Source organism: Mugil cephalus, chromosome 11, assembly GCF_022458985.1.
Source record: "Mugil cephalus isolate CIBA_MC_2020 chromosome 11, CIBA_Mcephalus_1.1, whole genome shotgun sequence".
In the NCBI taxonomy this organism is placed as follows: domain Eukaryota; kingdom Metazoa; phylum Chordata; class Actinopteri; order Mugiliformes; family Mugilidae; genus Mugil; species Mugil cephalus.
In genome coordinates, this window is record NC_061780.1 from 26,012,890 (window position 1) to 26,040,391 (window position 27,502).

The following is a 27,502-nucleotide window of genomic DNA, read 5'->3' on the forward strand; positions in this document are numbered from 1 at the left end:
GGTAACACTGCTCAAAGCGGTGGTGAGTTCAGGGGGTCTAGTGAAAGCTTGGAAAACTGACCTCTTTCCGTTTTAAAGCACGCAAAATAAAACTCACAGCCTCTCGGTGCGGATTATCCAGATGTACTGTCTCTTTAAGAAGCTCCACACCACCGCTCTATTTTTTTTTCCTTTACCAGTGTGTTTCACTCACTATGGCGAAGGACCAAACAAACGGAAAAGCAGCGGCAGCGGCAACGGCCAGCACATCTTTCCGTTCAGCAGCCGTCCGCTTGTGACTTTCGGCAGCTTCCGTCGAGACACCCAGATGCTGTCGGAGCGAACAGCGATGAAAAGAGCGAGAACGGTCGGCTCGTCCTCTCTGAACACCTCGGTAGTTGTAGCGGCGGCCGGTGATACCGGATAGAAACTAACCGTTACTGGACCGTTACTGGACCGTTGCTGGACCTCCGCTTCTAACGGTTATATTTTTCTCGGCTAACGAGGAGGACGCTAACCCCTCGCGACCTTTAGCTTACAGTCAAAGTGATTTTTTTTTTATTCAAAAACAGATTTTTTTTATATTATTATTATTATTTTATTTCTCTCGTTTTTGTCTTGGAGGGGAAAAAAATGTTGACAGGATCTAAAACCACGTTCAAAGTGAGACAAATGCTCCCAGACATCAAGGTAAGGTCATAACTTATAACTAATTTCATGCTAACTACTACTAGCCTCCTAAAACCGGTGTTTGTTTGGTTAAGGGGTTTATTTTCTCCAATGTATTTGGAATCAGTAGGACCTAAGAAATATAAACTCTAAACATCATCTTGGAGCAGGAATTTGTTTTTTGAAAAAAGAAAAAAATAAGTAATTCTCATGTGGACACTGGGACTATTTGGGTATAACACAATAAAGTCACCAATGTGTAAATATACACTGCCTGACCATTAAATAAATCAACAAATACAGTCTCCACCTGGATTTAACTTAGCAAATAGGCAGGAGCCTCCTACCAGAAACTACTAAAACTGGGTTAAGAACTGTCCAACGCTGCATTAATAAAAAAACTGGAAGGACAGTGGGGAAGCATCGTCTTCCAGGAAGAAATAAATCCTGATTGAATGTGATGGGTAATCACTGAAATGTTTGGTGAAATCAAATGAAGCTGCTCAGATCCAGGTCCAGCAACATTCTGCCCAAGGAATGAGGTTTGCTGAATATACCTGAATATACTGAATGAGCAGGTTATTCCATCCATCGGTGGTGTTTTTCTTACCCTGGTGCCACGGCCGTATTTCAAAATGACAACACCAGGATTCATGGGGCTCAAATAGTCCAGATGAGATTCTTTGGGATGTGCTGGAGACGGCTTTGTGCAGTGGCCAGACTCTCCCATCATCAATGCAAGATCTTAGTGAAAAATAAATTAAAAACACTGGGTGGATCAGTGTGTGACCTTATTTTGGTCAGGCAGTGTATAAAACTCTTTATTTCCCTTTCTTGAACATGGCAAAGACGATGAAGATGAAATTCCAATGTCCTCAAATGAGTCCTTGCGAATTAGCGACATTGCAGATCGTTACTGTTGATTAAAATTAATTACATTTGCGTTTAATATCAAACTAGAAGAGCTGATAAGCATAAATAGTTCAATTGTAAAACTTGATGAGGTTTTGTACCTTGTCCATTTTCGTCCTGTGATGATGAATCTGTTGAAATACCCACGGTCATGTTTGTACACCTGTATGTGAATTGGTCCTTTGCTGCTACTAGATGGTAAACAAAGGAATTCAGTGATGAGGACAACAGCTCTAAATGAAGCAGAATAAGCCGCCACAAACCTAAAACGCGATGTCACGCTCGCAGGAAGTTAAACTGTAACGAAGAAGCTAATAATGTTTAAATTTCCAATGTTTTTTTTATATATTTTATTCACTTTTCTGTCTTTTTAAAAGCAGCTGTTCTGTTCCCAGGTGTGCCACTATAACAATAGCTGTATAATAATTCATTTATGAGGTAATAAATGCAGCTTTAACACAGTGGGTGCCTTGAGCAAGCAGCTAAATACCCACAAAACTGCTCTCAGGTCGCCCTGCTAGCTCAGGTGTGCTAAATTGGATGGGTTAAATGCATGTTTATGTTCTTTATGTGTGCATATAAACATGGCAAATAATTTAGAATAATTTAGAAGCCGTGAAGCCGCCACCGTTTATAGGTTATAAATGTGCAGCCAGGATGGTTAGAAACCTGCACTCTTCTCCTCATTTATTCCTCTTGAGAGCCTATTTAGTGGACGAATGTCAGCTTTACAAACTAATGTGCAGGGCTGCTCCATAATAAGGCCGATGAATAATTACAGTGAGGGTTGCATAGCTTCACTCTCCCTGGCTGCACGCCTAATTAAAGGACAGGGGAATGTTAATCACTTCACAGGGCAGAGACTGCTGTACACAGAGACAAATGATGGCTCTGGAGCTTTTTAAAGGCCACATGGTGCTATAATGGATTGCTTTGACGCGTTTGAAGTGAAATCCTCCCGCTAGTGCTTTTTAATACTCAGTGAGACATAGAAGCAGAAGAAGATGGAGGCCTTTAGTTTGTTTTGACAACACTGAACAATGTTTTCCTCCAGGCGGTGTACACCCGTCTGCCAGTTCATTAATTACACTATACCACTACACATTTTATATATAACAGTCGCACCATAAATCCTCCTTCATGGCTGGTTCTAATGTTCAGTTTGTGTTGAAACATCGTTAGGAAGGTGGTGATTTCACTGGAGGATCGTTTCAGAAACTGGATTGAAATAAACAACAGAAACAAAGCTGAAACAAAGCACAGCTGGACTTGTTGTTTTCCTGAAGATGGTTCATCCAAATGTTCAGTTCTGAAAGACTGTGAGGAGTTTAAGTCTTCATTTGGAACATCAGTGGACATTGTCCACCTGAAACTCACAGGACTTCTTCAGGTGTGGGCCAACATCTGAAGGGCAACAACATCCACACTAAAGCACGCGAAGACACATGATTTGAAAGAGGAGTAACTGAAATCATCCATGGAAAATTGGCTAAACCTTCTCTGAACACAGCTATAATTTGCTGTCAGTTTATAAACAATCTTTAAAACCTGTCCACAAGACTTTTTCCCTCCATTCACACCTTAAATCTGGAGTCTGCATAGAGTGCTATAAATTGAGAAGTGTGTTTCTGGTTCTTACAGACACTAGTCATGTGAGTTTCAGGTGGGAACCACCCAGAAATGTTCCTAAAAAAACACAAACCCGCACTTGAATAAAGCGTCCTCAAGAAACCCTTTTTATTCTGTTTCAGCTTTATTTATTTTTTTGGGGGTAGACCGTGACCCGGATGATTGAGAACCTTCACAGATGTTGAATTTAAACACAAAAGTGTTTCTGTTATTAAGCCCCGGCCACTGATTCAACTCTGGTTTCTCAAAATAATAGAAACATGCTTTGGTTCCATACAATAGACGAACCACAGCCTCTGAAATGAAAACACGGTTGAGTCAACAAGTCTCTCACTTATTTTAAAAACTAATACCAGAGGAACCTCCATGAATCTAAGAGTAGAATGCATTAATTTTCACTCGTGTACCTAATAAACTGGCAGGTCAGTAAACGTGTTGCGAGTTGTCTGCTCCTTAACAGAACAGACTTTGTGCCTCCTGGCTTTTTTGTCTCTTCCCCAGTTATTTTCAGCAGCCGCAGGGGGAAAACGGTAACAGATGCCTCTTTGCTCGGCCCTCAGGCTCGGGGCCTTAGCATGTGGACTAGTAGCGCGCCGCTCCACATCTGGCTGTCGCCATGGAGACGGCGGTTGGGTTGGGTTCAGGACTTGTGAATCTGGATTACCTCAGAGACGAGACGCGCCAGCGAATCGTCACAGGCCCGAATCCCATGTGTCTGAGCAGGAGAACATGGTTCGAGCCTGAGATATGGTAATGAAGAGTAGATCATATGCAGGGGCCACCCACGCATTCTTCTGCTTCCACGAGCATGTGTTGAGATTTGAATATCCAATCTGGCCTCTTTTTTTTTTGACAAGATGGCTTCGCAATTTGGTTGTTCTTTTGAATCTTCCTCTTCTTCAGTTGTAGTGTGAAACGCAAGACATCTGGGACAGCGCAAAGTTAAATGTGACAATTTTAAAGTGCTTATACAACCAAAAGCAGGCGAGATGTAGTTAAAAGCAGCTGAATGCAACATAAGGATGCTGAGGCCTGCATCTAGACAGGAAAGCTGGCATATTCAGATATTCAGGCTGTTTTTTCTTTTGGTTTTTTTCCTTTTTTTGGCCTCTACTATTCCCTGGAGTTTGCTCTATCTGCGTCTCCCAGCCTGCTTTGAAGCATGAAAGGCACACACAACACAAAGCTCCACAGAAGTCAGAAATGCCAGAGAAGGGGAATCATCTGAGCGCCATTCAAGAACCGAGGGCTGAAGATCTGAGCCGGATAGGAGTGGGCCAAAGCAGCACAGTTCACCCACACCCCCTCCCACAGGACCCAGTCGTCGCAGTCGCTGGCGCTGATGCTTCCCCCGGTTCTAAACAGAGCCTAACAACGGGCTCTTCCTAACACCGGAGCAGATTTATGATCGGGCTGGAGGCTGCATCGATCTGATGTTGGGTGATAATTAACTAGCTGCGCTGTTCACAAAGAGAAAGGAGGCCAGGTCGCTTGTGTGTTTGGAGTGTAAGGAATGACTCTGATAATTGTACTCATGGGAGGCGACCTTAGCCGTGATCATAAACCACAGAGAAAGTCCGATAATAAGTGCTCTCATGATGTAAGGCAGTGTAGAGACATACAGTCAGTGAGCTGGCTGCTGTGGGCGTCAGTGGATTGTGATGTTTTGATCTGTCTAGAAACGACAGCTGTCCTCCTCTTTATCCTGGACTCTGACAGGCCGGAGTAGTGACTGATGAAAAACCGCCTGTCATATCCATTACTGTGGGATTTCTGGGTACAGGCTAATAGAAGCAGATGGATATATGCTTATATAACTTTACTGACAACATGGAATTGATTCAGTGGACGAAGAAAACCCAGATGGAGCCAATTCTTACCGTCCCTCCTGGAAACTCCTCACCTGATGTTTACTGGATTTATTCCAACCAGAGAGAAACCAGCAGATGAAGCATTAACGTGGTTATTAGGAGATTAGATTTTTATTTTATTGAAAATTCTAATTAAGATGGTTCCATGAGGCTTTTTTTATTCCGATTAATGCTGAAATGCTGCCTCTGTGTCAGCAGAGCCTGTCTCTAAGATGAAGGATTAAAGTACTGTAGGTATTGATCATCTTTGGAGACCATAAATTGCGCATCGTTCAGTAGAGACACCGTGAAAAGTCCATAATTAAATCTGGAAGTTTGGACTTGTGGTGTTTTACTAAACCAGAGCTGAGAATGCAGATGCTGCCGTAACCGGGTTTATTGTGAAATCAGTCACAATAAACTGTCGCAACATGCAGGGTTGTGCTAAAAACTGCAGATAAAATGTTTTATACACTGCAGTTACCAAAGTGTGAAGCATTAAATGACACAACAAATATTAAACCTTAAGAATTCACAATTCGTGAAATACAGATTTATTATTTGAGCCTCTGTTTTGAAATCGGTTGCAGTTCATTAGTGGTTCCTCATATTGAGGTCAAATGGAGCCTTTGCTGTCATCCTGTTTTTTTCCTCCGTCTTCAACATCTGTTGCTATAATAACAAATAAAACACATGTTTGATGAGAAGCACAGTTCAGATAAACATGGAGCAGTGACTAAAAGCTAATGAGTATTTTATAAGCCCGTAGCTGAGCATTAATCAGGAAAAGTAGCTTTAAACGCAGAGTTACTCAAGCTACCATTTCCACACTTATCATATTCTTTGTTTTTAAATCTAAAATAATGATTTTTTTTATTTTTTTTAAGGCCGGACGTGAGGGTTTTAATTTAAGTGATCTAAACGGGACCACAGAGTCCCACCAAACATTCCGTTTGTTCCCTCGTGAGTTTGTCCTCCTGTTTGGGGGGAAAGAGAAGTTTGTTCCAGCCTCGGGAACAAGCACGCTTACTGCAGAAGTCTGGCTGCGGTAGCGAGGGGAAGCCATGAGCAATGGAAACTGCAATAAGCCTTGGCCACTGTCCCTGAGAATGAAGGGAGGGAGGGAGGGCAGAAGTGGGCCAGAGTCGGCACGAGGGAGAAAGAGGCAATGAAAGTGAAATAGTGGGGGGACTCACAAGCCACACAATGAACTCAAAAGTGAATTGTCAGCGAAAAAAAAAATCACAACATTGGAAAAGTGGTTTCTGAGGCATGCGTGACTCAGGGACTTGAGGGAAGTCTTCGTTAAGTTTAAAGCTCAGACTTTATCTCTGCAGAGTCCTTATCTCCGTTCCGGTTTGATATCTGTAAAACCTGAAGGAGAGCTGCCTGCGTTTCACACAGAAGCTGTCTACTTTCAGAAAAAAACTCATGTCAGTGGCCTTCAGTCGAGTGCCGTCAATACTTCACCTTCGCCAGTGTCAGACGCGCAGTCTAGACAGCCTCCAGAGGACATGTCCAACACGCCCAACTTGTGAAATGAACAACAACAAGATCTGGATATCTTTGATGTCCTTAAACGGGGGGATAAGGAATTCAGCTGCGGGTTTTTTCTGTGGGTGTTGATGGAGAGACAGTAAGAAAGCGCAGACATTTCAAAGCCAGATGGGGAAAACATGAACAATGCTCTGGCACAAACTAACTCTTATAAAATGTTAGTGTTTGACCTCATATTAAACAAAAAAAAACTTGTTTTTCTCTAGAACTATGTGCCTTTTAATTTGGTCAAGAAAAAAATGCTGAGACTGTAATTGTGTTTTCGACTCATACGGCTTAGAAAACATGTCAGGAAGTGATATGTTTTCGATATGTTCTACATACAGTTCATTGTCATTCTAGATCCAGACCTTCGTTTGGGCGGCGCAACGTGGAGGTGAATTAGTTTAAAAGAAAGTTGCTCTTATCAAATTGTATTTTCTTTTGTGTCTGTTGAAATACTCCACTTAATCTAATCTTTATAAAGGTTATAATATGCAGCACTTGCTTCAGATAACTGAACGAGTTCTTGATTCTAACGTGTTTTTATTGTGGGGGCTGTGGTTTGTGGCACTGTTGAATATTACTGACACATTCGATCCATTTTACCCTCCGACGCTGTTTATGCATCAACTCAACATTAGAACAAGTCATGAAAGAGGATGTAGGTCGGAATACAGCATGTGTTTGTGTTTTAATAAAGAAACAGTCAGGCAAAAAACCAGCAGCTATGAGTAAGTGTGAGTTTACAGCCCTTTCAGAGAGCAAAGGTCCTCTTTGTTTAACGCTGCCTGTGTTTTTATGAAGGGTCACAGGCTCAGAGTCTCAGGTTTTCATGAGTGGGCTCCTAACACAGAATTCACCACACTGCAAAATTTGTTAGCATAACACTGGTGGCTGAGTGGCTTCATTGTTATTGTTCTCACGTCCTTGCTGACTCGCAGGAATACGTGTAGTTTGTGATAAAGCCGGTGCTTTAAAATGGTTTCGCTGTGGCTCAAACTCAGGCCAGAAGTGCTGAGAGAGACGTTTGAAGCTCCGCAACGTATCGTTTTCTCCAACTCGGAGGCTTTTCTCTAATGCTCCTGTGTAAAGCTTTTTTGCCACCTGTATAATCACGTCGTCCTCTCACATTGCGAGGCCCCTTATGTGATTTCAAGGCGATAAATGTAAATGGCCTTCGCGAGGGGGGGTTGGTAGCAAAGTTAAGTGGAAGCATGTGTGCTAGTCAGCTCCCGGCCTGATTATAGAAACCTCTGCGGCTCAGTGGGGTTGAACAGACTCTGTGACTATGGCAGAGAAGGCAGGAACAAACAGAATAGGAACATGGAAACTTCAGGATCATGGAGCATTGTGTGGCTTGTTTCTTTGTCTTTGAAAATGAGTCCATTGAGGGGGAGTTTGATGAGAGAAGCAGGCCCGGCTATAATTTGAGTATAATCAAGACCAAAGGCGACACAGGGCTCCGTTCACAAGTTGACTGTGTTGCTGTTTAGTCTGCGTTTGTATTTCATGGGCAAACAAGTTGACAAGGCTGTGTTTAGGCTAACGGGAGAACAGGACCCCTTTCAGAAGAACACAAGGTTTAAGAGCACTCTCAGGCTGATAGTTGGTTCATTTAGTTCAGGAATTCCCAAAACATTTGGAAACTGAGACGAGTAAAACTATTTCTGATTGGTTATGAGACTGTGGTCGGCCGGCATAATATCAGCCATTAATGGGAAGCGATGCATGCATGAAATCACGGCCTTTGCACTGCAAACAGCAGCATTATCATCTGGTTTAAGTGAAATGCTGCCAGTGACCAGGGCCATCTATTATCTCTCATGGCTAATCATTAGAGGGGTCATTCGGTACATTCTGGACAGGTTGCCTCTCTATCTAGGGGTTAACACACAGAGACGCAACCATTCTCACCTACAGCTGATTTAGAATCATTATTCAACTCATTGACTTTACATTGTGGGAGCTAACTCCACACAGAGAGGCCCCAACTGCCTTTATGCTAAGCTAGGCTAACTGACTGCTGCTACGCGTGATTGTAAAAGATTAGAAATGGGTGATGATGCCTCTCCTGTCTCTCTTAAAGGAGAGGATGCTGAGCCAGACGGGGGTGAACACGAGGAGTCGAGATGTGTTCGGGCTGCGCTGTCTACCAGGTAAGACCAGGCTTTAATGAGATTAAATTCAACTTCTGCATTTGATAGCATCCCTAACGCTGTTAAATTTAGTAGTGATTTATAGTACTGGCACTGATCAACAGGAAGCTGCTGAACATCAACAAACTAAAATAAGATCCCGCTCATGACTTCCTCTGTAGCTTCAGGTTCACATAAACTGACACTCAGAGAAACTGCTGCCGCTTCATTGTCGTCTGCGGGTGGAAGTTTCTATTGTACACATGTGGCCACACCTGGACCAGGACTGTCACAGCAGGTGCTTTGCCTTTTAAAGGGGGGGAAAACATCAGCGGCTGAAATGTTAACCTGAAAAGCACAAAAGGAGACTGAGAGGCCGAACAATAAATTGTAGATGAGATCAAACAGAGTTGCTGCACGGTTCTGTGGTAATAAAATGACACAGACATCACAGGGAAATGTTTTTCATATTTAAATCAGGGCGTCAATGAAGCATTTAAGATAAATACTGTGTCTGAAAGACAGATTTGACTGATGGTGAACTCACGAAAGGCAGCACAGTTTTTATGTTTTGGTCGTGTGTAACTAAAGGCAAAGTGTTTTTTTGAAGACCTCACAAAACAAGATGGTTTGCTAGGAATTATCAGACACAGCCATTTATTAATTATATCTGCGTCCTGTCTTATGGTCTTTGTCTTAAAGTAGTTGTAAAAAGAAGAGTTGGTCTTTTTATTATTCTGCACCTGCAGGATGAAGAATAGAGTGGATATAAAAAGTCTCTCCGTTACGTCAGCAGTTCCTTATGTTATAATGAAAGCAAAGATAAATCATTTCTTTTAATTTAAAAATTACAACCTGTGCAGCGTCAGAACCATTGTGAAACACTTCAGAGAAAAACGTAGAATAACCAAGAACTAATACCGAATACTTGAAGCACCCTTTTGATTTCAGCACCAAGTCCCGACTGGATAAAAGTAGAATTATGAAGGTGTCTCCTGTGCACAGTCTTCATCTGGTCTGAGCTCTGACTGGGCCATTTTAAAACAAATTCATTGTCATTTGAAAGATCCTCAGGTCTTGCAAAGTTAGATTAGTTCGTGTGTGAGGGAAATCTAAGACAGGACAGAAGCTCCTACGTCAAGACTGAAAGCTGTTTATGATTTTCTTCCACCATAATCGGCCCCAAATTATGAAGCTGTGACCACCATCAGGACCAAATCCAGGTCCAGCGAACATCCACTTCCATTCTTCACTTCTTATTTTTGACTTTTCATTGTATTTCACACCCAGATTTATTCCCTCGCTGTCCTGCGAGGATGCTAGTGTATTTGTTGACATGGAGCAGGACCTTGTGTGCTTCCACTGACCTTAAACACACCGTTCCACACATGCAGATTTGTGTACACGTGTTTTATGAAAAACAAACACACTTCCTTCCTTATTTTCATTCACTTAGCCAGTCTAATTGCTTTCCCAGGAGTGCGTTTTCATGGAATACTTTCCAGACTCCGCTGGCGCTCGACAACACGCACACACGCACGTTCTATTCTTAGCCTTTCAGCATTTCACTGTGAAATGTTGACGGTCTTTACTGCACATTTTTTTCCCCCCTGCTGCCTTTCGGCTTCATCTCCAACAACATCTTACTGTTCTCTGAACTCTCTCCACCTTCATTCCAGGCAGATTAGAAACACAGCTGTCCACAAGAACCCGCCTTATATTGAGAGAGTAGAAGAAGAAGACAGATGTGCATCAGAAGCAGAAGCATAGTCGTCCTCTTCATAGTAGGGAGGGATTTGATTCACTCCGGATCTAATGTTGTTCCCCTGTAGCTTCCTAGTCTTTCCTTGTCGCCTCCTAGAGTAACCTGGATTCAGTCCAATAAATCTTTCTGTCTAAGTTAATGTGGTGTGGAGAGGGCAGCTCATGTGCTGTGTTCTCTACTTTTGTTTTAAACGTTACAGCGTTCAGTGTTTGTTGTTGTTTGGGTGCAGCTTTTTAACCTGAGTGGACTCCTTTATGTCGTTTTATTGTTGGTAGTTTTGAATGATGATCAAGTGCTACCACCTCCCCAAACATCCACATTTGTGCTTTTTACAAATAGCCGTCTCACCGACCACACAGCACACACGTTTAGTCACATGTATTTGGTTCCTCTTCTTTGATTTTTGGCAGCTTTAAATTAAACCAGAAGAATCAAAAAGAAGAAGTAGTCATTTTATTCTTAGTTAAAACGGAGGAGGAAGAACATGTTTTGATGCTACAGGGACGTGGTTTGGCTTCGAGCAGACCTGAATTAAACACCTAGAAAAGATCGGGCCTTGTCTGAAGCCTGATACCACATCATTTAGAATATGCCTGGATGGAGGACATCTCTACCTAATAGTCCTAATAGTGTTCTGTTTTCCCAGTGAGACACAAATTGTCTAGTTGTGGGTTTTGTGCAGTACGTAGAGAAATCAATCCTTTGACTCTGTGCACACTCTGCAGAGAAAGTGTTGAGACAATTTGTGAGAACAAGTTCGCTTTCAGAAACAAAGGAGTCACGAGTCAGTGTCACCGTACCCAGAGACGGGGCTCACGTTGCATTTGTGGACTCGCTTTCACACTTTCTCCCCTTTGAATGCATCTTCACTCCCCCATCCCCTGCTTAAAGACAGCCGTGCGATTATCACACCAATAACACCGTGAGGTGATGCTGTTGTTGCACAGTAGAGAAACTTGAAACGCGTTCAGTTTGTTACATGCGTGCCGTCTCAAACCAGATGCAGTGACAAGCTGAAAGCAACCGTGTGGATCACAGAATCAAAACTGTTTGTGCTCAAGCTGTCCCGTTCTGTCAGTAGTTACCGGGCGGAGAGCATCGGTGCCGTTCTCATGTGACACCGGGACACATGACCTCAGAAACCGAGCTGGCCTGCAGGAGGGCAGACGGGTCAGGACGGCTCCAGCAGCCATAGGTAGATCATGTGCCGGCTCAACGCTGCCACTCGGGGAGGGCGTATACTGTCCATTCACACACAATGCCAAGAGGCCCGGACCCCCCTCAGAGCAACTTCACAATCCCCCGTTTCTTTCCACAGTCTAATGTTACTGTGGGATTTATAGGCTGTCAATCAGCCTTATAAGAGGATGCAGTATTCATATTTTTATTCCCGAGGTTCGACCTTGTTGGACATGTGCATGTGTTAGGGTTAAATTTGACCTGTTAAAATGTCTAAGAAGTACACAAGTCCGTGTTTTTATGGGGACAAGGCTTCACGATATCCTCAAGAACAGCTTCAACAACAGAAAGTTCTGACAGTCTCTAAAAAAAGAAAGTGACACTTGTAGTGTTATGGTCGATTATAACCTGCCAAGAATATTGACAGTTGCATGCACCCATGGGTCATTTACACTCTTCTTTTAGATGAAAGCAAGTGTTGAATTCCAAGGTAACAGGTCTATTGGGCCAAAAAATAACATTTAGTCCTGTGTTTAAATGGATATGAGTGCGTAACAAGTTACACATGAGGTGAAAAACAATACAGGATGATAAACATTTTAGTTTTTTGACAAATTTTGAGTGGATTAAATTGTGGGTCAATTTTGATCTGCTAACATAAGAGACGTGGGCAGCTTTCTAACGCACTATGAAAGCACATTAGGAGGAGACGAGCAGCGATGTGGTGAAAAGACAACATTCACTTCCACTTATATCACTTAAAAAAGGAAAAAACAGTCATTTAAAACTTTAAAAGTGTTTGTATTACGTGTGCATTTACACTTTAGCGTGGAGATGTTATGAAATTTAGAGGAAAACTTTGGCATCTCAACTTGAAGGCAACAACTGAGGGTATGCAACTGTCCACACAATCCACCATCTTACTGCCACATTCACAAGGATGAAACAATAGAGACGTGTTTGGTTGTATTGAAAATGCTCATTAATATATAAGTTGTGAGTTGCAGTGTTGTAAGTAGACGTTTTTTTGCTCTGTTAGAACAGAAAGAATCCAGATATTAAGTTTTTTTTTAATCCTATTTCCTGTTTCCATAGACTTAACCCGACTTAACCCGTTCCTGTTCTTTGCTCTTCTTCCCGGTGGAATGACGCGAGCAGAGACTCTGATTTACTCTGCACGCATCCCAGCTGAAAATTGGGAACAAATGTGGATGAATCCAAAACAGAGACCGAGAGCATGTGGTTCAAATGTCTGTCAGCTGTATTTTCTCAGGCCGATCCTTGAGCTCACTCTTTCTTCACTCCCAGATTTAACCCATTAACTTTCTGCTGGGTGGTATATGAGACAGCAGCAGCTTTCTGAACCAGTCACAGCTCTGTGAGTGATTCTGACTTTTTCAGCTCCACAACGTTCATCAACAGCATCAATTTACTTTGGGTTCGTCCTAAAAAGGCTTGAATGATAAGAGGTTAAACTATGTGGAAATCAAACCTTACAAAACCAGACCTGCTCTTCCTAGGTTGCACATGATCGAAGAAGTATTTGAATCATCTGTTATTGAGTGAATTTTTGACAGTTGGCCTCATATTGTGGTGGAATTTACTTTTACTGTTCAAATACAGATAAGAAACGCCAGTAAATTCTTGGGTTCAGTCTTATAAAACTATGCGTTGTGGCTTTTTTTTGCGCTGAGAACAGTGTATTTTGTTTCCCTCGACTCCTCAGCTGGAGAAAACCCAGCATTGTATTTGGTGAGCGGCCCACACTATAATACTGTCACAGGCTGATTTAGCTGGAATTTGTGAGGCTGCCATTGGCACAGGAGACACAGAAATCAAACAGTTAACTGATCTTTTGTGCTTTATGGCTTTTTTTACTATTGTTGGTGTGTTTGCTTTGAACTGTGAGTCACAGCCTCAGGAAAAGGTGTGTGCCAGACAAAAAGCATCTAAACATGATAACACGTTCGTTACTGTGATCTAATATATTTTAATACATTTATTTTTTTACTTGTATTTACCTGGAGCTCTGCAGGAACAGCCGTCTCATAAACACCTTCACTCTCAGCAGAATCACCTGCCTCCACATAGATCTTAAAGCCCTACAAAGAGCACAAATAGGTCGCCTCTCCTCGCCTTCCCCGTCCTTTCTGCTCCAGCTCTAAACTCTGCAGGGTACAGGAATGTTCTCGGCTCAGTTGCACCCCGGAGCGACGGTAAAAAAGAGGCACGCTAAACCGCGGATCAACAAGGGTTCTCTTGTGTTCACCGAGTATTAAATCTCTGTCAGGTTTAATTGACAAATCCGGCCCAGGGTTTTTATGTGTGTGGGTTTTTGAAGGCACAAGGCGTAATCATAAAGCGCACTCTGAGGTTTTTTTGTAAAACTCCTCTTGTGCAATCGTCAAATTATGGTGTTGGAAGCTAAAGGCTTCGTCTTCCTCCCTTTCTCCCAGAGCATAAACAAGTGTTTCATGTGTAAAAATGGCTGCTTCCTGTTTGCGCTTTGTTGTCCCCTGAAACATTCAGTGAACAAACGCTCGGTTCAACATCTCTGCCGCTGAGTCTTGTGTTCAGTTCCTCTGTTATTTTCAGTTTTGAAGAACCGGCACTCTTTTCTTTTTTTTTTTTAATGTGCCTTTGAGTGAAATGAAAACCTCGTCATGTGACTGGACAAAAAGGGCCCTTTTTTCTCCACGTCTACCCAATCCCTGACTCTGTTGCCATGGAAACCCACAGTGGAGCTGGAAGAGGCTTTGTAGTTGCTGCAGGATGCCGTTATAATAAATGTGATAAATGTGCCGCCTCAGTCCTCAGTGTGTCTGTGGTGAAATAGTTTTTTTTTTTTTTTTCTGTTTATGCACAGCTGTGTTTGTGTGTGAAACATTATTCTGGATGAAAAAAGGTTTGTTTTTGGAAGCTTTATCCGTGAATTTCAGATGCTGCCTCAACTTTACTCTCCACTTAACCCAGGACGGATAATCTAACACACTCAGTTTATTTTTTTATATGGGTTGTACCCAACCAAATCAATAAGAGGATGTTTTTCCAGATTATGCTGAATGGTATCAGTTTCTCCAAATACTTTTTGATAGTGAGAAACTCTAAAGACTAAATTGTATCTCGGTCTCTATGCACCGCCTCCTCTAAACCAGGACAGGTGACACAAATGACAAATAAGGCTTTTATTCCCAGCTATCATGTGGTTTAAATACTCCGTGGTACCCAAACTGGATTATTCACTCATGTTCATTTGTTTTACCAACAAACAAAACTATAATTAAAGGCAGATTAAGTTCCCTTTGTTGTTTTTTTCTCTGCTCCTCTTGGCTCATCTGACAATAACAATTCAAGGACAAACCTTTTTTTTGTTGGAGGATGTTTTCACACCACCTCCCAGCAGCCTCCCGTCTTGGTCTGTCTCTGCACTTCCTGTTATGTGTCCTCACCAGAAGTCCATCTAAACACAGTCGCCACTCAACGCAGATAAGTGGACGAAGTGCGTTTTTCCCCATCCTATAGTACTCACTCCTGTTTTTCGTCACCAGGCGAGTGCGTCCTCCAGAGAGCTGTCATGGTGAGGAAGAAGCTGACGGCCAGGGAGGGGAGGGGGTGGCTGTCTGGGACTCTCTTCTGTACACACTTCAGAGTGGCCTTTGTGCCCCAGGACAGCCCCAAACCTGACGTGAGTGCCTCAGCTGTAGGAAAAAACACCCACGCCCATGTTATATTAGGCAAGTGTGCATGTGTAAAGTTGATTATTTAGAATATTTCCAATAAAATAACGTTTATGATGCAGGACAACGCGGATCCGGTTCTTTTAGGAGATCACGACGTGGCTCTGGCATCGATAGAGAAGGTTGTTGTTGGTAAGCGTGACCTCTTTTTTCGACTAGTGTTACTTTTAGATACAATTTCATGTGATTTGTTGAGATTGTGCAGGACTGAATGAAACATTATTAACGGTTCACGCACCAAAAAGCGCTGCAGCATGAAGCTGAGTCATCCACAACACAAAAGAGAGGAAATTTTAGAAAACCGCGAACCACAAGAAGCTTAACAGAGGTCAAAGGCAGGACTATCTAAACACACACACAGGCTAACGAGGCACAGGTGAGACTACTGAGCAATCACCATCATCGCCATCGCCATCGCCATCGCCTGTCATGAGGGGAAACCACAGACAGGAAGTGAAGCAATGCACCAAACACCAAGAAAGACACAGACACAATAAACACAGGAAATGCAACAAAAGATAAACAGGGCTACAGGAAAGGTTCTGAAGTTAATCATGAGACCGAGATACTGACGGTGATGTACATATTTATTTTTAACAGTTGAAGATAAGCTTGTAAGCCAGACAATGCAGAAGTTAACTTAAAGCTAAGAACTCTAATTTGTCTTTCTTTTATTTATTCCCTTTACGTGCTCCAGTGGGTCCAAACAGGACCAAGCTGGTGACCCCAAACTCCTCGCTGAAGTTCACCCCGGAAGAGCTGGTGATCTACTGCAGGGACATGCGAGTCATCTGCTTCCTGTTTGACCGCCTCACCCCAGACCCACAGGTCATAGAGGTATGATCTCATTCACAGGCTGATACTAGACCTTACGCATCCAAGATATATTAAGAATTGGTCCAGATGTTGGTGCATTAAATATTTGCATCCTTCGGACTGTACATCAGTGCCTCCAGAGCCTAAACATCTCAGCGTAGAGAAGCCGATCTGTTCCTCAGACACACAGCTGATGTGACCCTGCGGGGCTTCTGTGCTGAAAGCTGATGACCTTTGTCATGTTGATGTGCTCACTGTGCTCGCCCTCCTCAGATAACCTACACCATCGCCAAAACCTACCAGCCTCTCAAACCGGGCTCGGTTTTATCTTTCCAGAACGCTGCCCTCGGGAGTGTAGGTGAGTAGATTAACGTATGCAACCGTCTATCTCCTCCCTGGCACTGATTCAGGAGCTCATCAGTCAGTCATTCATTCGAAAGCTCTTTGCATCCAAAAGGATCATATGGCTCAGATTCTTTATTTAGATCAGGTGTATCCTCGACTCAAATATTCAAATATTCTACAGAGGTGTGTATGGATCAGTGATGGTATGTAAAGCTGGACGACCCCTGGTACTACATGACTATCAGGCTAATTCAAACATGGTTAAAGAGAAAGTGAGTGGAGCTAAGACTTAGACAGATTGAGTGTTGACGACTTAGACAAGACTGATTTTAATGATCCACAAGGGAAACTAATTAACAAGGGAACCAAACAACATAAAGACGGATTGTAATCTTCATTTTTTTTTTTTAGACTTGTCACTACAGCCTGTAGCATGTTGGAGGGGATGATGACTTGAAAATTAGAGCTGATGAGCTAAATTATTACTCATTCTGTTTGTTTTCTGTGCATAATAAATATTCATAGATTAACAGCTCAGGCAAAGTGAGAAGCAAATGCCCACATGAATCAGACACGCAGCATGAATTTGTTAGTCATGTACTTGCTTTATAAAGCATTAGAAGTTGCAGCTACAGAGGCAGAATGTTCTTTTGAAATCATTCCCACATGACTTCAAACTGCTTGTCATCTAGTTCTATTTGTGCCTGTTTCTGTCACTGCATCTGAATGTGGTGTTGCAACTTACAGACATAATGGTTTCTGCGCAGACCACAGCGGCACGAAATGCTCATGTCCTCTTTAGAGGAGATAAGACACCTAGTAGAAACTTTTTATTTATTCACGTGACACATTAACTTACCACATTAAAATAAAAGAGCCACAGCCTCTTCCCATCAGCCATATAGGGTAATACGAGTCTGTCTGTATGATATATTATGCTATGTAAAGCTACGCTAGGCTGCCCAGAGTGTGGACGACTGTCAGCTCTAGGATAAATAATGCAAACCCCCCCCCCATCTGAAACAAGTCGTTAGATGACCTGCACTTCAACTCTGTCCCCGGGGTCAAGTGGTCCATGTTCTGAACATTTTCAATAAATTATCGAAAAAACCCAGAGATGCAAAAGAAGAAATTTTAAAAGAAATTCTGTGGAAAAGAAAGCTCAGACTGGATTTGTTAAGAAGCCGCCGGCAGCTGGTTTGTTTTGTCCGACCGACCTCCCAGAACCCAAATAAGTTCAGTTACCAATAATAAAACAACGCTCACATCAGAGAAGCTGGAAACTGTTTTTAAATCGTCTTTGCTGCAAATTTCCCCTCAATAACTTCTGGATGCATTGCTGACACTTCTGATCATTTTATTAAGACTGGGGACATTCAAACGTGTGGACATGACATTTTAAAAAGTATTCAAAACTACATCTGGACAAGGTGCAGACCCTCAATTCAAACACTCTCCTCCTTCAGAAATGAAGCAGTTCCTAAGCAACCGTCGCCGGGACGCCCACATGAACTGGTTTGAAACGGCCTCGGACTGGGAGCAGGAGCTGGAGAGGTGCGGCGCCACGAGCTGGAGGGTCAGCTCCGTCAACGACCGCTTCGAAATGTCCACCAGGTAAATCCGCCGAAACTACCGGCCAGGAGGCAAATGATACCCAGCAGCAGCAGCACAGCACACAGGAGACCGAGAATAAGACGAGGATAAACTCCTCTCAGTGTGCTTAGCTGATAACGTTTCTGATATATTCTTCCTGGTTCCTGACAGTCTGCCCAGGTTCATCGCGGTTCCACAGAAGGTGTTTGACACCGAGCTGAAGAAAAGTTTCGCCCACTTCAATGAAGGACGAATCCCTGTGAGTGTCCTTTGATTTAAATTAGCACTTCACTTACCACCACGTTGCTGATTCAACACTAAAGCTCTAAGCAACAAATATTATTTTATGAAGAAAAGCCGCTTTAGGGAAGTTCTAAAACATAAACTGCACTTGTGTTGTTCCCGTGTGAGAAAAATGAAACAGAGATAACTTTCAAATGCGCTCTCATTCCTACGCTGTAGTTGTGATCTGTGCTTTGGTTTTCCCTGCTTATTAACATTCCTGTGAAACAAATTGCAAGATGAAACTCGGAGACAGAGAGGGGCCTTTGGGGAACTCTCCCATCACGGAACGTGTTATTAGAGAGGGTGAGACTGTGTTTTTGTGTGTTTTCGTGTTGCAGCGCTGGTGTTGGCGACATCCCAGAGGCAGCGATCTACTGCGAATGGCCAGCTTCCAGAACAACATCTACCACGAGAAGGACGACATCAGGTGTGTGCCGATGCTTCCCAAACGTCCTCGTGCGTCCATCTGTGTCGCCACAGCCCCGACTCCTAATAACAGGCTGGATGCTGGGCCTTAAATCATCTGTAGGATGTTTCACGTATAGAAGAATAAAGTTCAGTCTTCATCCTTTTCCTGTGTGTTCAGTTATTAGCTATAAAAACATGTGTGCAACTCAGCATCCTGTAGAGGAGACACTGATGCGTTCGATAGCCGTCTGAAGTCAGGAAACAGATTAGAGCAGCAGCAGCCCACAAACTAAATATGGCACAAGTCTAGCTGCACTTTTGTTTCTATCAGTCACTTCACTGGGAATATTAGTTTGTTCCCAACGTGCAAAAGTTTGGTAACTGCTGTTCATAGACTTCTATGAAGCCAAAGAAGCTTCGACCCTGATAACAGCTTAATAAAGACCTTTTTTTTTTTGCATGTGCATCGTGCTCCGTAGGAACCTGGAGATGGTCCTGTTTGGCTGCCAGTCCTCGCTGTGTGTGGTGGTGGAGCTCGGGGACGAGCTGCCCTCGCCGGCCGACATCCAGCTGGCTCACGGCCGCCTGCGCACCCTTTGTCTGGGAGGTGGGGAAAGAAAAAACAAAAGCGACAAATGAGGCGTCCACTTTCACTTTTGTCACCTTTGTTGCGTGTGTGGTTTCACAGGTTGTTCACACAGAACAGAATTAGATTTGTTTGTCATTTGTTCTCAGTTTGTGGTACATGCCCTCCCCAAGTACCTTGCAGTACATTTTTTAATCAGACATTTTACTTCATATCAAACCCTTTTTGTCTAGTTAAGATTTGTTCCACCTACTGTTTCCCAGTTATTTTCAGAGTGAGCTGCGTCTTCCGCAGGTGTTTCAACCTCTAATGTGTTCTTATCCTTTACGTTTGGTCCTCGATAACACTGACTTTACTCATTCTGAGAGGATTTACGTCTCCTCTGATCATAAATATCAGAACAGGCTCCGTGAGGCCGTCTTTATTGTTGCTTTTGTCACATCCAGCACATTCCACTCTTGTAAAAAAACAGGCCCTGGAACTGAAACGCTGACCCGCGAACAGGTCACCGATCATCACCATTCACCCCGTTTGTCAGCGCTGTGTTTTTGTCTTTACTGCTCAGAGGATTGTCCTGTAAAAACACACACTCGGGTTGTGTTTTGCTGGGTTTACTGGCACCGAGCTTAGACAGTAAATGAAAGAAGACATCGGGGATCGTGTCACCAGCTGATCCCTCTGAGATTATGTTGGATTTTACACTAAGAGTCCTGTTTGAGATCCGTGAGGCTGATGTGATTTTGTGCAGCCAAACATTTCTCCGCATGATAAACGCTGCTTTGGCACCAGTGATTTAAAAGGAACTTGATTTAGTGAGACGTCAAATTCTTAACTTGATGAAATTATTAGATTTTTGGAAAGGAGCAGATTGCTAAAACTGTATCTGATTAAAAGTTTGATTTATAACTTTATTCCACGGATCCATCTGTTTTGCAGCAGTTAGGATATTAAACTCAACCGATGTGTGTAGACTCCTCATTCTGAAATACTTCCTGATTCTGATCTGATCCTGGTTTTGTTTTGTCTCGTAGATATCTCCACGTCTGTGTCGGTGCCCGATGACAAATGGTTGTCCACGCTGGAAAGCACCCGCTGGCTAGACTACACCAGGTAACAGCTCCTGACTGTTCTCTGCTTCTTCTTTCCTTTATTCCGCTGTGTATTATCAAACTGATCTCGTCTCGCTGTCGACTCAAATTCAAAGAAAAAACCTTGAAATGTTGCAGATAAAAATCTTACAGAACTGTATTATTAGTGTTGTAATTTCACTGTCTGAGCTGTGTCGATCTATCTCGTGCGTTTAATTTCTAATTGATAATTTGCACGTATATTTCTGATAAATCTGAAGCCACATTAACTCGTGCATGTTTTTTTTGAGATGACAGAAACATTTGCCATGTGTCTCCAGGGCCTGTCTGAAGAAAGCTTCGGAGGTGGCCTGTTTGCTTCGCAGCGGTCACCTGACTGTGGCGCTGCAAGGTGAGTCACATGACTCCGGACCCCGGCTCGTATTATTCAATCCATTCATTATTCATGGCGGCTCCTTCTCATTAATGGCACATTAATCAGGGCTTGCCCTGGAGTCGCCGAGCCCACATGCACACCGTCAACAGGCCTCCACACAACGCGCTTTCTAGGACGCGATCACGCTTCATATAAGACATCTAACTCCATTTAATAGATTCTTCATCCTCTTGGAGAAGTTAAGTTGGTCTTCTGTTCCTTTATTTAATCCCAAACTCACTCCATGATGGATGCTGAGATCAGAACCTTGTCGGACTCTGGATAGATGTTGACTCATTGCACCACTGTTGTGTGCATCTTGGAGTTTTTCCCATTAACCTCCTACGTGCTGAGTGTTGTTTGTTGTGGATCAGAGGTGTCAGCTGATCCCCACCTGGCAGCAGGTTGGATCAGGTGTTGACGGAGTTCCTGCTGACCAGGTAAACACATGCGTGCTGTGAGGGTGACCTCAGAGAGGCTCCAGCTTCACCAACAGATGAGTGTGTTGTTGTTGTTCTTCTGACTCCTGACGCTGTTTAGTTTTCTCGCTGTGTGTGAGATAGTGAAGCAAGAGAAGGGTGATTGGTAAAGATAACATTTTCGCTTCCTGTCGTACGTTCACAAACGCTACGTCACTCAATGGTTGTTTTCAGCTAAAGATGTTTACTTCCATCTGCTGGTGTTGACTTTCTCTGCAGAGTCTTGCGTCATCATATATGAGCCAGAGATCTGCAACTGACCCGATCAGCAGTGAATGTCCTGATGCAGAAAGGACAGTTTGTCCCTTTATCTTTCATCGGTTGTCATTAAGTTTTCCTTCTCCCTGTTTTGTCTTTGGAGAAATAGAAACTTAATTAAATGCTCGTGCATTAAAGATTTCCCTTCAGTGCCCATAAAACAGTCAAAACTCAAGCACAATAATATTAAAGTGGGTCATCACATGTAAGAAGAGGAGAGACTCATAAAGAGCGGAGTGTTAGTAGCTGTAACCTTGAACCAGCAGGAGAAGTGTCACAGAATTCACTCATTTCATTCTTTGCCGTCCCTGTTGTGACGTCACAGAGGCGGAGGATCGCGACATGAGCTGCGTGGTGTCCAGCCTGGTGCAGGTGATGTGTGACCCCCACTGTCGGACCCAGCACGGCCTCCAGAGCCTGGTGCAGAAGGAGTGGGTGATGGGCGGCCATCGCTTCTGCAGCCGCATCAACTACCACCGAGACAACGACAAGGAGGAGGTGAGAGATTGTTCAGACTGCGTCGCTGCTGCATCCGTCCTAACTAGGACATTGTCATGTGGTCTGCACAGGTTGAGGTGTTGCCAGGTCAGTTTGCAGCAAAGAGCTTTATAAATATGCCACAACCCCAGATCAAAGGAAAGGGCTAATGTGGAGACCACGCATTGACGTTTTAAATAAAGTAAATTTACCTGTTGACGTAAATCAAACATGCGCTGAGTTAATCAGTTATGGCTGTTTGAATGCTAACACAAACCTTTATTTACACAGCACCTTTCTCAAAGTGCTTCACATAAAAATAAGAATAAAATTAAAAAAGAAGTTAAACAAAGTACAGTCAAGAATGTTCAAACATCAGAAGAATAAAATCCAGATTAACAAAAGCCATAAAACTGCAATTAACCGAAGGACTTTTTAAATAAGTGCTAAGGTACCAAAGTTTAACAAAACCAGAGTAGAAAGACAAACGTCTCATAGGTTATCAGTCCCATCCACCCAGGTCTCCACCATCACTGCTAATAAAACCATCAAAACTCTAGTTTAACAGCACCACAAACCACATCCTCCACAATGATCTGACCATGATGCAACATCAGATCAGTCATGAAGGAGGATTTAGTGCAGGACTCTTGCATATCAATGCACCTTGTTACCCTCCTCTTCCTCTTCCTCCCTCCAGGCTCCAGTCTTCCTGCTCTTCCTGGACTGTGTTTGGCAGCTGTGGTCCCAGTTTCGCTCTCGTTTCCAGCTGACCGATGACTTCCTGTTGGCCCTGCACGACAGCATCCAGCTGCCGCTCTTCTCCACCTTCCTGGCAAACTGCCAGCGGGAGAGATGCAAACGCTCCCAGGTACTGAAAACACCTGAGAGGGACTTTTTATTTATCTACGCACCTGGATTGAATTACATACTAAATACTCCCCCCCAGAACCTCGGGCAGTCCTATACTCCAGTCAACGGCTGGAGGGATGTGCTGCACCTGGACTCTTCCTCAGACCCGTCCGACCCTCCTCTTCCCCCCGTGTGGGACTGGGCCCTGCAATACAGCAAGGAGAAGCAAGAGCGCTTCACCCAGCCCGTCCCCCCGACTCCCCCGCTCCAGCCACTGCTCAATGGAAACCTCAACACCAACCCAGACACGCACAGGGTAGGATCTTTTTTTTTACATGATGCTTCACGCCCTCTAGTGGCCGACGTCCGTAGTCTAATTAGTGGAAACTGAAAATAAAGCTGTCGCTGCAGCTTCTGGTAAAGAGACAGAGGTGGTGTTTCTAGAAAGTACCAGATAAATTTAACTCAACAGTTTAGTGGTTTGTCTGCATCAGTGTATTAACTTTCACTTTTCATCCTCCTGCACCTTTATAAGAGACAACTGCTCCCTCCTGTGGTAGCAATAAAACACGAATCCCATTCAAACTGGAACAGCTTGAACATAAACTTAAAGACGCCATCACACAGGAACATTGCTGGTTTAAAATCTGGACTCTTTTCTTTTTCCTTCCTGCCCATCAGCTGGCCGACACCATCCCCGGCTCCGTGTTCCTCCTCTCTCGAGGCACCTTCTCCTGCCCTGCCAACCTGCTGCCCTGGCGCAGCGGCAGTTCGAGCATTTACAGGAAGAGCCACCGGAGGGCGCCGTCCTCTGAGAACGTGCCGGGCCTGGAGAGGCTGCTGAAAGCCTGGGCCCTGACGGAGTTACCTCAGGGCCTCCCCTCCACGTCCGGACCTCAAGGACCCCTCGACCCCTACGAGCCCTTACTGCCCCTCCTCACCGCACCCTGCCTGGGCCTGTGGAGGGAGTGCTACCTGCGGGGGGCGCTGCACGCACAGGTATGTGGAAAGTGTACATCGCATATTATCGGATAATATGACCCTGACTCCGATAGACAATGTCAGAACAAACCAAAAAGGACACAGACAGACAATATCGAAACAGATGATATTATGACAAAACATTTCACCCACAATTATATATAAAAAAAACAATTATGGACCCAGAACCAAAGGGTATGCATCAGATTATTGTTCAACTGTTAAATTGAACCATTAAAAGCTCAATCTACAAATGATAAAACCACTGTAGTTGTTATTTTCTAGTGTAGAAACGCAGATGTGTCATCCGTTTGTTGTGTGGGCAGCAAATGTTTTCCCCAAATTTGGTCCTGTGATACTTCCTGAGGACTTCCTGCTCGTCTCATGAATCCTCTGTTTTTCGGTCACGAAACCACTCGCTCGGTGAATGACGCCGTCTCTTTGATGTGCAGATCAGTTTGAGTTCGTTCGATCGACTCCCAATAGGGACGTACGTGGCGCCGCCCTCGCGATGCCTCCGCCAGCCTGGTGTCCATGGTGATGTTAGGAATAGTTGAGGGCTGTGTGGGCAGCGTCTATTTTAAGGGAGCTGTGGAGGAAATGTATCGAGCTCAGGTTAACAGATCAGAAAGTGTGTTCTCCCTTCTGCTTCACCCACGTCACCATCACAAGTCATCAGAAAACCAACATGTTTATCAGCTTCTGGTTCATTATATGAAGAATTAGACCAATAAAACTAGGGACGTCCTGATCAGTGTCGGGCTTTACTTCTTCCAGAGGGAGTTTATGGCAGCGTACGAGCTCCACTCGACACTCGAGATTTATTGAACTGAACCCAGTCGACTCTAGAAGGAGACAGGGAAAGACTTTGGGAAGCTACAGATTGTGCAGCGACACCTTGGAAACCGGCGTTTCGGTTTGTCCATGTAGGGTTTGTCTCTTACGTTCTGTGGCTGTAATGCAGGGCTGAGCCCGGATGACACAAGGGAAAGTACAGGAAGAACTCCTCTTACTTCATTTAGGAGTGTTTGTTCGTGTTATTCTGAGCTATTACTAACTATGAAGTCACATCGTCGTTATGTGGCTTTCATGAAATTAAATGAATAAAGGTTTTATTTGGGATGTGAACTGTCATCAGTCTTTCCACCACCAGTTTGTCGACACGTCGCTTGTGACTCACAGTCACAAATTCTATTTTCTCACTTGGTTTTAAGTTAAATGTGAACGCAGCATCGAAACCTTTACCTTTCTTTAACCTCTTTTGGATTCATACCGTGACCTGGAGGACTGAGACACAAACTGACCCTCGCTGCTTTCCATCCTCAGGCCTTCTCCCACCCCATCTCCTCCAACCACCTCCACCCTGTGGAGCGTCTGGCCCAGGAGGTGCAGCAGCTCAAAGACAAGCTGGCACAGGTCTCGGCCTCCACCGACTCCCCCAACCCCCCCAAGACGCCCAAGACCCCCAAGACCCCGACGGAGCCGCGCACAACCGCCGACTCCAACCTGAACCAGAACACCAACAACGGCACCTTCCTGTTCCCGGCTCCGAGGCCCCAGGGCCCGGCCGGGCCCAGGGCGGCGCCCCCTCCTCCTCCTCCTCCTACCTCCTCCTCCAAACACCAGACCTCCTCCAGGGCCCCTCCCCCTGCCTCCGCCCCACCGTCCAGGCCGGGCCCCAGAGACGCAGGCGGCGCCAACAAGCACACGTTCCTGTTCGGACACTCGTCTGTGACGGAGGCTCGGCCCGAGCAGCGCTACTACCCGGCCCCCGGCAACGCCAAGCTGCCCAAGAGCAACGGGCCCTCGCTGGCCTCCTGAGATCCGGCCCCCAACCCACATCACCGGTCCATGTATGAACCAGACACATCCCTCTCTGGGATCAGGAGCTGGGGGGGCGTCCACTCCTTTTAATAATGTGACTAGAAATGATCCGAGCAAGAGCTCCTGACTCTGCTCCTACTAGTCTGTACTGTATTTGACAAGAACTGTTTTGTATATTTGTAAAAGGGAACTCCTGGTAATTCCTGCTGTGGAACAAAGACAGTCAGGGCTCAAAAACGCTCATTATCTGGATCAGCTTCAAGACAGACAGACAGACAGGACACTTCTAGTTTCCACTTTTAGCTTCTTATCTGCGGCGTGAACTGATAAAAGTGACGCATGAGCTTTCAGGGGATTTAACCTCTGAACTGCACCTCTTTAGACCCTTTAGACTCTTTAGACTCTTTAGATCCTTGTTCTGTCGCTCCAGCGTTCCTGCCGTCTGTCTGTCAGCTGCTGCTACTACTATTACTAATAATATTATTAATAATAATAATGATATATGATGATTTCATAAATTTTCTGAGCTGCAGCCGCTCCGACCGTCGACTTTAAGGTGGAATTTAGGACAGGAGGTCTATTTTGGTACGGCTCTGCTCTCATATCAGACGCTCTGGAGCAGACGGAGGCCTAGATTCACATCATTCACATCATTCACCACCGGGACCATTTCAGGGCTTCAAGTGACACAATCTCAAGTATTTCATCCATCAGACGTGTTAAGTCGTGTGAATCAGTGTTGGAAGGAAAAAAGGGAAGCTCTCCCCCCCCCTGTCCTGTGTTTACTTCTTTTATTTCCCTGCAGCCAGCGTTCAGGTCAAAGACTCGCTGTCTGAGGGAACAGGCGAAATGTTTCTGCACCTTTTTTTAAATCCAGACAGGTGGTCGTTCGCATGATGTGGGTTTCCACCGGCGTCGCTCCCACGGACGGACGAGTTCGCACCAGGAGAGAGGACGTTTGTTTGTGAGAAAGCTTCTCTCGTCATGTCAAAAAAGGTACCTCACTCGATAGCACTATGAATTATTGAAAGGGTGTAAATATTCATCACATCTGTATCAAGCTGTGCAGCTGTGATCTCAACGCATTTACTCGTCTTCCGTGGAAAGATCAAGCTCCTCCTCCGCTCAACACCTGTCGCTCTGTCTCTGTTTAATTTAATGATTTTTCTTTTTGGTACGAAAGTGACTTCAATTTGCCAGATGTACATATTATTATTATTATTATTATTTTTTTTTTGTATTAGCATGTTTGGACCCTGTTAAATAAATAAAAAAAAAAACAAGTGTCACTCATACACAGCTCATAAACTTTATTTTTTTTTAACAAAATAAATATCTACAATATGATCTGGAACACGTAAAAGTAGCATGGCACTGTACAGTACAATTAATTAAAATCTTAAAAACCAATCTGCGTACAAACAGGAATGAAACGGCTTCATGTGCAAAACGTTAAATTTACCAAAAAAAAACCGCAGGAGCTCGTTACAGCCTCCACCTTTTCCTCTTCCCTCCTAAAAAAAAAAAATACGAATGACGACGTCACTTTGGGATAAAACGCGCTGAAGGACGTTTGCAGGTTTGTCTCTGTAGGAACACGCATGGACGGATGTTGGCGTCATGCGTCCTCTGGTTTTAACCTGAACGGACGACAGAGACAGTCAGTCCCACGGTGGCAGTCGCAGCTGATAAAAGTCCAAC

At 44.1% G+C, this 27,502-nt stretch overlaps 1 protein-coding gene across 1 annotated transcript; it reads left to right on the forward strand.

Annotated features, from left to right (window-relative positions):
• The first annotated feature begins 202 nt into the window (after positions 1-202).
• Positions 203-27,069, forward strand: mtmr11 (myotubularin related protein 11). Its single transcript, XM_047597857.1, has 17 exons — positions 203-669; positions 8,665-8,734; positions 15,206-15,342; positions 15,457-15,526; positions 16,092-16,231; positions 16,484-16,568; positions 18,022-18,169; positions 18,320-18,407; positions 18,772-18,860; positions 19,321-19,448; positions 20,459-20,537; positions 20,836-20,906; positions 21,993-22,165; positions 22,845-23,015; positions 23,094-23,312; positions 23,678-23,995; positions 25,304-27,069. Exons 1-17 carry the CDS (start codon positions 613-615, stop codon positions 25,796-25,798), a joined length of 2,538 nt encoding a protein of 845 aa, XP_047453813.1. The 5' UTR covers positions 203-612; the 3' UTR covers positions 25,799-27,069.
• Positions 27,070-27,502: the final 433 nt, after the last annotated feature.